We start from the raw sequence: 12,000 nt of genomic DNA, 5'->3' as shown, positions 1-12,000 counted from the left end.
CTGCAAAAGGCTTTTGCAGATTTAATTAAGGTACCAAATCATCCGTCAACCTCAAAAAAGGGAGATTATCCTGGGTGAGATGACTTCATCTGGTGAAGGGACTGAGCATTTCCAGAAGCCCGTGGAAATGTGAGAAGAATGCAATGCTAGGGAGATTATCAACTGCTGACACTGAAGATGGAGAGGATCTGGGAGCACCCCCAGCTGGCAGCCAGAAAGAGGGCAGAGGCTGCAGCCCTGCATCTGCAAGAACCTGAACTCTGCCACAGTGGTACGAGCTTCCAGGAGGATCCCCAGCTCCAGATAAGAATGCAGCCCAGCCAGCACCTTGATTTCTGCCCTGTGATGCCCTGAGCAGAGAATCCAGCAAGGTCATCCCAGACTTCCGATCTGTAGACCTGTGAGCTAAGAACTGTGCGTTGTTTCAAGTCACTAAATTGGTGATAATTTGTTATTTTGCAATAGGAAACCAACAGTCCACTATCTGCTAGACATTCATTGCCTTGGTTTCTCTCTTTCCAAGTCAGCCTTGACTAACCGTCACCCATGACAGCTCTCATATTCTTATGCACAATTAATTATTATTCCTTTGCATTACTACAATGAAAGCCATTTTGATCTCTTTTAATGTTTCTTATAAATTTTTTCTTTGATATTTTATTTTTTCCTCACTTTTATAATACCTTCTTTCCTGAGACTATAAACTCTTGTACCTGATGTGATTACCTATTTCATAAATTAATCATCAGGTTTCTTAGTGACAATAAAATTATTGATAGTCATTGTTATGACCCCTGAGACATTACAAAAACTTAAAGGTTACATTTTTAATGTGTGAGATTAGCTTTGTGAGCTTTACTGTACTTTGATTATTCAAGAACTGGTCATCTCAGTATGACATATATGGAAACCTTTCCTAAACTGAATCAGAGTAAGATATTAGGTGGACTATATCGGATTGGAATTTCTTGCAGGAGAATGTCCTTGAAGCCTTTGGACAAGCTCAAAGGTCACACTATGTAGGATTTTGAGGAAGACAATGACATAAGACAAGACAAATGTTTCTGAAAACGTTTTAATTTTTTTTTCTGCAAGAGAGGTGAGGACTTGGTATCCCATTTATAGTCAGTGAAGTTGGTTGCAGGAGAGAGGGTGTAGCTTAAGTACATCCAGCAGCCACTGATGGATGTCACATTGCTGCTCTGGTCTTAGCATCACATTCTTCCCAGCTCTGTGGCTTGTGTCCAAGCAGCCCAGGAGATCATCCCTGAAATTTGGAACTTGTACTTATTTTGGAGCTATGCAGACAGCAAAAACCTTGAGTCCTCCCATATAGTAATAGATGGAATCTGAGTTTGGGTGATAAGATTGGTGAAGGAGTTCAATGGTGGGGAAATGGAAAGGCTACTAAATAATCACTGTCCTACCAAAATGAAGGGAATTATTAATAAGTCATAAGTGCTTGCCCCAACAGAAAAAAAAAAATGTCAGCTTACATCCTGACAGAATCTACAGCGTATTACTAGATGCAAATATGCATAAACACATCGCAAAGTATAGAAGTAGTAATGCTATAGTTTAAAAATTAGGTTTGTGGGGTGTATTGAAAGGACCACAAGAAGTAAGAAAAACGGAGTTTTAGGAAGTGTCATAAAATATAAAAATAAGCCCTGGATCAAAGACATAGGTCCCACAATCCTGCTTATAATACACAGAGAGCAAATTGGAAGATAGATACATAGATAGATGAATGAATGAGTGAATAAATACATTAAATATGTGTGAAAAATATATGTAGAAAAATGTGTTTTTATAAAAAAGAAAAAATACTTTATAAACTTAAAAACAAACTTCAAAGGAAATTACAATATAATAAAGCAATATTCTTTATTATTCTTCTTTATTTAATATTCTGTAGCATGCAATTTTATATTTTATACACATTTAGAATGACTTTCATAGAAATTTGGCATTTGACCACATGTTAGGAACTGGGAGGACAGCAGCCAGGTCATGGCCCAGCCTCTCCGTTTCTCATAGAAAGGTCTAGGGATTCTCTGGCACTGCCCTGAGGCTCAGTTCCCTTAGCTGCTCTGAAACTGGGCATTGCCACCCAGGCTGGTGGCAGCGGTGGTGGTGGTCAGGCCTTCCCTGGAGCTGCCCGTGATCAGGCCCACAGTGCTGGTGCGAGGAAGGAACCAAAATTAGCGCTACCATGCAGCCCCCTCCAGGAGCCAACCGTGTTTCATCTCAGTCTTGCAGGCTGGGCTTTGTTTCCAGTAGTCATGAGGTCCCCGAGCAGGAGGACCAGGACAGCTCTGACAGGAAGCCCATTCAGTGGGACTCACCAGACACCAAGACTGCTGCCTGTGTCTGTCTCTCTCTGTCACATACACTCACTCATGCACTGATTATGTCATAAGCATTTTTTTACTGATTATATCATAAGCATTTTTCCTGTATTTAAAAACTTTTATTCAGCAATTTTTTTCTTTTTGTTTTAATTTTAGAGACAGGGTCTTGCTCTGTTGCCCAGGCTGGAGTGCAGTGGCACAGTCACAGCTCACTGCAGCCTCAAACTCCTGGGCTTAAGTGATCCTCCCACCTCAGCATCCCAAGTAGCTGGGACTACAGGCACGAGTCACCATACCCTGCTAATTAAAAAAAAAAAAAAAAAAAATTGTAGAGAAGGTGTTAGGGGCTCTTGCTTTGTGGCCCAAGCTGGTATCAAATTATGGAACATATGTCTTTGATCCAGGACTTATTTTGTCTTATCTCTTGTAGTCCTTTCAATGAATCTTTGTGCAAACCAAGATGCTCTAAGCACACAGAAAAATCAATGAGGTATTAGTTGATGAGACAATTGTCTAGCAACAATAACCAGTGGAAAAATGAATCACCCATAGTTAATGGCGAATTCTAAAGTAAGGCCACACCCATCCCCCTCCCCCCAAAATATGAAAGGGAGTAACAAGTGCAGATACCGGAATCAAGCTTGCCCCAAAGTAGGAAATATTAAAAGCATAAAAAGTACCTCATTCCTGGGTCCCTTATGCAGTACTCCCCCAGCTCAGGGCTCTTTCTAGGATACCACCTACTACCTGCCTTCCTGGGATCATTGTAAAGACTAAATTAGATAATACATGTGAGAACATGCTGACATGGAAATTCCCGTGCAATGTCAAGAATTCTTGCCAGCCTTTCAGAAAATAGGAGACCAAATCCAATTCATTTTAACTTTCCGGTCCTAAAAATAAATATCACACAGAGCATCTCATTGATCCAGTGGTAAAATAAATAAATAAATAAATAAAAGCCAGTCTTTGATTCACTTCCAAGATAGTGTTTTTTTTTTAACCAAAAAATGGAAAATAAGGCAAACAGGTATTGATTTGCTTATTTCTATATAGGTAGTTAGTGCTTTTCAAAATAAGTTTTATGTGATTATGAAGGACTACTTGTCCATTGTAAAAATTTTGAAAAATACAGAAATGAATAAGGAACGTAACGTCACTACCCAGAGATAACCACCTAATGGCTTGGCCTAGTTAGTTCCTTCTAGCTTTTTTTCTGCATATGAATAAGAATTGAGAATATACTGTACATAGAGTTTTATATTCTGATTTTTCACTGATTATATCATAAGCATTTTTCCAGTTATTTAAGAAACTTGTTGAGCATTTTTTTTTTTTAATTTTAGAGACAGGATCTTGCTCTGTTGACCAGGCTGGAGTGCAGTGACACAATCACAGCGCATTGCAATCTCAGACTCCTAGGCTCAAGTGATCCTCCCACCTCAGCCTCCCAAACAGGCGGGACTACAGGCACGAGCCACCGTATCTTGCCAATTAAAAAAAAAATTGTAGAGAAGGGGTTGGGGGTTCTTGCTTTGTTACCCAGGCTGGTCTCAAACTCCTGGCCTCAAGCAATCCTTTTGCCTCGGCCTCCCAAAGCACTGCAATTACAGGTGTGAGCCACCGTGCCTGGCCTGAACATGTTTGTTTGTTTGTTTGTTTGTTTGTTTGTTTGTTTGAGATGAAGTCTCACTCTGTTGCCTAGGCTAGAGTGCAGTGTCGCCGTCTCGGCTCACTGCAGCCTCTGCCTCCCAGGTTCAAGTGATTCTCCTGCCTCAGCCTCCCGAGTAGCTGGGACTACATGCGCCTGCCACTACGCCTGGCTAATATTTTGTATTTTTAGTAGAGACGGGGTTTCATCGTGTTAGCCAGGATGGTCTCGATCTCCTGACGTCGTGATCCACCGGCCTTGGCCTCCCAAAATGCTGGGATTACAGGCATGAGCTGAACACGCTTTTTAGTGACTGAATAATATTCCATGGTATTTGACATTATTCTGGGTTGTTTCCTTAGAACAGATTTCTAAAAAATGCTTTTGTTAAATAACAGGCTATGACTCTTTTAAGACTTTTCATACATTGTGATTAGAACATTGCAAGCAAGCCAGAACCACTAGGGGATGACTCTCGTGTAAAACCACTCAGAAACACAGATGCAGACTAATTGGTTCCTCCTACCTCCACCACTGTATATTTTTATTTCCAAATCCTCTTTCTAATACTCTGGAAGAAAAATCTGTTCTCTTTTGGGGGATACGTAAGTTAATTCTTGGACGGCAGCACAGCAGTCGTTTACAGGTTGTTCAGTTTTAATAGCTATTAATGCCTCGTGCAAAATAAACCAAAGACCCACAGAAACACATTTTTGCAGGTGAAAATTGTGTTCGCCGACATCATTTCTCACTCCAGCTTATGATGTCAGGCATCATATTTCTCCGTTATTAATGTATGTATGCCAGTGGGGGGAGATCCTCTTGGAAGGAGATTAAAAAGACACCACCACCTCAAATCCCCCTTCCTAATAATGTGAGAATGTCCAGAAGCCTGGGGAGTTGGTACAGTAGCTCACAGTGTCAGACAACACCCTGTGGAGGATTAGCTTCCTTTCCATTAACCATCTCCACCATAGAGAGTCCGGGGTCATTTGTGCTTACAAGACAAAACCTGACTTAGGCAAAGTCACTATTCGTCTGTTCAGCACCGCATACCTATAAAGCCTCCGAAACCGCTCTTTAGTGACTGAATACATTTCTCATTTTCCCATCACTTTTCCCCTTACTTGGCCATTTTCCTAAAGCCATAATTCAAACTTTCCCAAAGAAAAAAAATAATCTCTAGGTAATCCTTTCAAGAATTCTTAGAAAGAAATCTTTATTCTTTGAGCACTCTTCTGGGAAACCTAACCTGTGATTACTGTTAGGATTCAAAATGTTTCACCACCCGCATCTACGTAGATAAATTGAGCCTGGGGAAATACGGAGCCAGTAGGCTTTTAGCTTGAGGAGCGGGGATTCTAAAGCCAGGGACGCTCATGAAAACAACGACCTGGTGGATTAAACCCCAAAATTGAAACTGTGGCAAAGTACCTTTTAATTACAAAAGGGTTTAGGCAGAGATCTATCTTTGAGTTAGTTGGCAGTAAATGTTCACCCACTTCACCACTGTTACTATAGAATGGAAAAGGTTTAAGGTAGCAAATTTAAGAAAAATAATGGGAAGATGCCTAAATGAGGAGGGAGGGGTTGGTTGTCTTCTGAATATTTAAAAAATCCACATCATGTTTACATTCTGGGGGTGGTAAGCGGGGAGGGTGAGGTCTGGAGAGGGACCTTCCCCAGATGGGAGCCCTGTCTGTATGTGAGCAGAGAGAAAAACACCTTGCATAGAACGGTGGTGCCCTTTGGACCCATTCATAGCTTCCTTGTGAACTGGAGTTTTCTTTCTCCAGAGCAGGGACCCAGACAGACAGAGGGGTCAACTCTCTGACCCCTCCTCTAGTTTTTATGAATTAAATTCCTCGGACCTAATTCCCAGCTCTCATCCAGCGTCTGGAACACGGGGAGTGAATGAGAGCCAAACAGGTGCCTTCATTCTCACCTTTGCCGGGCTGCTGTGCTGTCGTGACTGGGGATCTTGACATCCCGAGCAATGCCATGTTTGCCACACTGGCAACAGTAACAGAGCAATGTGCAGCCGGCTTCAGGATCAAAATTTGCAAACTCAGGATCCTGGGCCTCAGGCCAATGCAGTCTGGGTGCGTTGCAGTGGTGACACGTTTAGTCTCTAGGGAGGGATGCTGGCACACCAGTTGCATTCCTGGCAGCACGCTTGCCAGTGCGAAACTTAGCGAGCGGAGCTGGTATCAACTCCAGAGGGAGACGCAAGCTGCTTCCTTAACTTCTTTGGCAATACTCCCCTCTGCAACTTGTGCGCAGTACACCCTCCTGAATATTTACAAGAGCTGCTATTTGTGATACTCTTTGGGGCCCTGTTGGATAGTACTTTCAAGAGAAGTGCTAAAACGATAGCAGCCTTCCAGTTTACAAATGTAACTATGGTATTCCTGAATAATTCAATTTCCTAAAATTGGCACTTAACTGTGCAATGACTTATTTCTTGCTGGGAAGAGATTCTAATCCCGCCCCCACCCCCCACTCACCACCCCACACATACTTTTAAAAATAGCTTTTACTTTTGCCAAGAGGAGCGCCTAGTATTTACTATTGGAGGATATGTGAATTAAAATACTAGCTCCTTTCCCTGTTGCAATCCACCGGCACTATATTAGCTGAGTTCTCTGCTACCTGAGAGGAACGTATCCTCAACGGAAATGCCCTTAGTTTTTCAGAATGCCTCACCCACCTCTCTTATTTGTGCTTGGAAGGCAACATGAGCTAGAATTTGGCCACTTAGTATTCAGACCATGTCAGGATTCAAGTAAAAAGCCTATATTGCAGAGCTGGATGCACCGTCGCCAGGCCAAACACAGTCAACAGTTCAAATCACAGTTAAATTATAAGAAGGTGTGGGGTGAAACATGCAAACCTGCCTTATCAATGAAGCAGTAGAGATAAAAGGAATTACTCCATAAATGCCAGCTTGTGGGGCTTTAATGAGTACAGAGATGGTGTCCTTTCCAGCTACATCCCATTGATTATAAGGCTAGTTAAGATTTTAAACATAATGCTTTCTTCTTCTTCCTCCTCCTCCTCCTTTTCCTCCTTCCCTCCCCTCCTCCTCCTCTTTCTCCTCCTCCTCCTTCTCCTTTGTCTTCTTTTAACATGCAAAGCATTTCCCAAAGTACGGAGAAATGAACAATACCTCTGTGTATTTCCATAGTTTTGCAAAGGGACGGTGGTGTTAGCAAGCCAAGTATCTACTACTGGAAGCATCATATGTAGCAGAGGAAATGCAGTTAATACAATAATTCACATATGTTAATGCTTAGTTCCATCAATGTCAGCTTTATTTTCTTCTTGATATACACAAAGCTGGCACACAGTTTTAACTGATGAGGTAATGTCATTTTTAATTTAAAGAGCCTTAAGCTGTCCACTTTAACTAGTGATATCATGGTTGCAGTTGTCTCCTGAGACTTTATGTAAACATAAGTCATGCATCCCCGGCAGTTTGAGAAGAGATTGTTAAAGATGACATTGGGCATCATGAAGATTTCCCCCACTTTGATCTCTTTTAAATTGCCAGATACAGTTTATGTTACTGACATATTTTAGCCATTCCTGAAATTAATATATCCCAGGACTTTTGAACCAAGTTAAGCACAGAAATAAAATAAAGGTTGGAAATGAATGCCTTGTAATGTTTTCATGTCATTTCTAGAAGAAAAATGGAAGATGAATCAGATTCTCTTGCTCCTAGGTGACTTGGTAAATAAAAAGAGAAGAAAGAGCAAGCTACTAAGAAATACATAACACCAAATAAACAAAAGCCTTCTTATTTTCCTAGGGGACACGAGTGTATTGGTGATGGCTTTGTACATTTTAAAGATAAATAAGATCCAAGTATATCTTATTTCCATGTTAACTTTTGAGTAATATTTATGGTCACTTTCCTTACGATTTGTATCCTTAGTGTCATTATTAAGCCTGAATTTTAAATCTCATTACTTTTGTGGTATCAAGCGTTTCTTTCTCAAACAACAAGATTTCTTTAAAGACTCAAACAATGATATTACTTTAAAGATTCAGACTAGCGGGTATAAACAAAGTTATTTTCCATTCTTAACTAAACTTTTTCTTGGGAGAAATTACGTTCTAGGATCCAAGTGTCATTTGGGGGAAGATAATCTGTGTTTTAACTATTGGATGTGGCTACTGAGAGACTATTTTCAAAGAAGTCTGGAGTTTGGTGGAATGCAGTTAAATAGTAAAGAATCTGTTTATTATTCTGTGGCCATATGTTTAGAGGGTCGCTCACAGAAATCAAAGTATTGTTCATAGAAAGCTCCAGCCAGGAGACATTTTGAATTCATAAAAGAACTTCACAGTTTGAAAAGAATGCATAGCATTATGTATGGACACCCCACCACCATAGACAAAGGAACACAATTTAATAATAGAGGATTGTGCTCATGAGATTTTCTTTTTCTTTTTAATTGGTTACTTTAACTGACATTGTCTGCAAGTATAATGGACACCATTATTCTTAATAGTTCTGTGTTGCCAGATGTATACAGACATGATGTAGTCCATTTTAATTATTTCGTTTTGCTAGATTTTTTTTTCCTTCCATTTAATGCAGTGATGAATGCAGATAGATCTTTTTTTTCCTGGCACACTATGCTAGATGATGCTGGTGTCTAAGTTATTGAAATTAAAAGGGCATTTCTCACCAACCTAATGTTTTCTTCCATGTTTGTGTGTTAGGTATGACTACGTGGAAGTCTTCGATGGAGAAAATGAAAATGGACGTTTATGGGGAAAGTTCTGTGGAAAGATAGCCCCTCCTCCTGTTGTGTCTTCAGGGCAATTTCTTTTTATCAAATTTGTCTCTGACTACGAAACACACGGTGCAGGATTTTCCATACGTTATGAAATTTTCAAGAGAGGTGAGTGAATAGCTTACAGTAGAACAAGGATGACTAAAAGTTCATTTAGGCCGAGTGCGGTGGCTCACGCCTGTAATCCCAGCACTTTGGAAGGCTGAGGCGGGTGGATCACTTGAGCTCAGGAGTTCAAGACCAGCCCCGTCAATATGGCGAAACCCAGTCTCTACTAAAAATACAAAAATTAGCAGGGCATGATGGCGTATGCCAGTAATCCCAGCTACTCGGGAGGCTGAGACAGGAGAATCACTTGAACCTGGAAGGTGGAGGTTGCAGTGAGCTGAGTACAGGCCATTGCACTCCAGTCTGGGTGACAGAGTGAGACTCTGTCTTAAAAAAAAAACAAAAATTTATAATTTATTTCACCTTGTTTGATTTCACAAAAGACAAAGTGAAAAGAAAGATAGGAGTAATGCTTTTATCCTTTTGTAAAATATATATCCTCATTATAAAAATGTTGGGAAGTACTTTAAAATAAGGTTAAATTACCCACTGTATGAAGGAAGTGTGCTTAAATTGAAAAAAGAAATATATTTCAGCAATCAAAATTTCACCAGTCTGAAGTGTTGGCCAGTGTTACAGGGCAGCAGTCTCCAACCTTTTTGGCACCAGGGACCAGCTTCATGGAAGAAAATTTTTCCACTGACAGAGTTGGGGGATGGTTTCAGGATGATTCAAGCACATTACATTGATTGTGCACTTTATTCCCATTATCATTACTTCGTAATATATAATGAAATAATTATACAACTCACTGTAATGTAGAATCAGTGGGAACCCTGAGCTTGTTTTTCTGCAACTAGACGGTCCCATCTACAGGTGATGGGAGACAGTGACAGATCCTCAGGCGTTAGATTCTCCTATAAGGAGAGCGCAACCTGGATTTCTTGCACACGTAGTTCACAAAAGGGTTTGCGGTCCTATGAGAATCTAAGCTGCAACTGATCACTGATCTGACAGGAGGAGGAGTTCAGGCAGTAGTTCCAGCGATGGGGAGTGGCTGTAAATACAGGCAAAACTTTGCTCACCTGCCACTCGCCTCCTGCTGTGAGGCCCAGTCCCTAACAAGCCACAAACTGGTACCAGTCTGCGGTCCGAGGGTTGGGGACCTCAGTTATAAGGTATACACTCCGTAAGCTTTTTAAAAAGCATTTATTCTTATCTATCTTCTTCAAAAATAGGTTTGATCTATTCTTGAAGTTTGATTTCTTTCGTTAAAAATGCGTCAGCCAGCCATGGTGGTGCGTGCCTGTAATCAGTTCCAGTTACTGGGGAGGTTGAGGTGGGAGGATCGCCTGAGCACAGGAGTTGGAGGCTGCAGTTGAGGCTTGATTGTGCCACAGCACTCCAGTCTGGGTGACAGAGCAAGAAGAGCCTGTCTCTAAATATAAATTTAAAGATAATTTAAAAGTAATAAACAAATTAACGAACACGTAAAGTTATCTGGTGGTCACTGTTTTTAGCAACAGCCTATAAGTTCCTTTCATGTGTGAAATTCAGCCTTCCTATTACTTATATTTTTAAGTTGCCATTAATGTCTAGAAAACCAATCCAGGGACGGAGGATCAAGATTTGAATGTATTGTCTTGGAATACAGAAGAAAAAGCTTGTTTCGATAGAAAAAAATCTAACCACATCAATTTCAAAAGCCTTCGGTCTTCTGGGTTCGTGATAACTGAGAAAAATTTAAAGGGGAGTTGTTAGGGGCTCCAGGAAACATTGCGACAACTTCTTTAACTTTTGAAGATATTTGGCTCTGACACCATAAAAACAGGGATAGATGGAGAGAACTTTCAGAAATTTAAGCACATAAGTACTTAGAACACCTTTTGTATAGATAATAGTATACATATGACATCAATATAAACAGATGATGAATGTACATATTTTTAGTGATGAGAACTGTTTGACTTGTTATAGAAGTCATATTATACGTGTCTGTATATGTACACACACACATCTACACCTGCTTGCTTACCTGTATGTGGCACTATCAAAGACAAACGTGTCAGAAAAGGGGCTAGGAATAGCCTTTTATTTTCAGTTTTCTTAGAGATCTGAAGACAGTTGAAGGAGAAAACAGAGATCTGTCACTAACTCATGAAGAATTCTTTGTGTTCCTTCCAAAGGAACTCAGCTCCCTACGTATCTGTGAGTCTCAGATGTACCAAAGCTTCCTGTCCTACTCTCCAAGCCCATTCTTCAGACTTGAAGTCTTCTTTTGTTCTTTCTCTTCTTGACTTCCCACATCCAATATGGCGTCCACTGCTTTTTAATTTTTATCCAAAGGTCTCAAAGACTCTCAGCTTCTCTTCCATGTCACTGCCATTAACCAAATAGGCCCCAGTTGTGGCCCTCCCATGTGACTCTATCCTGCTCACAGCTTCTCAAACAGGCAGGAAGCCACTGTCCTCAAAACGTCCACAGAGGGTCTCTGTCACCCCACTGGGCAAGATTGAGGCCCTGCTCAAAACTTAGCATCAACTGCATAAAAATCATTAATATAATCATTTATGAAAACCTACACACACACACACACACACACACGTAAAAGCGCAGGTCATGAATGTTTTTTCCTCAAAAGTTGTTTAATGATATTGTAGAATTCATGGATCACTGTTCCTTTGAAAATATAGCACTTCTTTTAGGATGCAGCAATTTCAAGTTTCCTGAAAACACATGAATTACACCAATCATAGTTTAATGCAACCAGAATGGCCTTGAGGTTTCCGGTGTGAGATCACAGTTCTGAGACATTTAGGCCATTCCAGAGTCCCTGGGTTGCATTGCTCCAGGATCATCTTTGCCTGACCGTCAACAAGGCCAGCCCTGCTTCTTCCTGCCCTCTTGCAGCCACGTTGGACTGCCCTAATTCTCCTCCTAAGAGCCCCTCTTTTCCTTCGACATGTCTCTTCCCAGATGCTGAAACCTTAGGCCACCAGCCCTACCTTTATTTCCAATCGCCTAAAGAGATTTCTCTAGGAAACCCAAGCCTCCCCACTGATCTCTGTTCCCATCCTTCCCTTGGTCTTCAGGCCCAGACGCTGGAAGAAGCTGCTGCTGTTTCCTATGGGTCTCAGTG

The 12,000-nt window shown here is 41.0% G+C and overlaps 1 protein-coding gene across 15 annotated transcripts in view; it reads left to right on the top strand.

Moving 5' to 3' along the window:
* Positions 1-12,000, top strand: part of NRP1 (neuropilin 1) — a 158,012-nt gene that overhangs the window by 55,175 nt on the left and 90,837 nt on the right. For all 15 annotated transcript variants that reach the window (XM_074001382.1, XM_074001378.1, XM_074001376.1 and 12 more), the window contains one exon: positions 8,740-8,921. In XM_074001382.1, the coding sequence (XP_073857483.1) occupies positions 8,740-8,921 (182 nt within the window). The remainder of the gene's footprint in view (positions 1-8,739; positions 8,922-12,000) is intronic.

Source organism: Macaca fascicularis, chromosome 9 (assembly GCF_037993035.2).
Source record: "Macaca fascicularis isolate 582-1 chromosome 9, T2T-MFA8v1.1".
NCBI lineage: Eukaryota > Metazoa > Chordata > Mammalia > Primates > Cercopithecidae > Macaca > Macaca fascicularis.
Note: the sequence above shows the minus strand (reverse complement) of the source record. Positions and strands in the feature narration are given on the sequence as shown.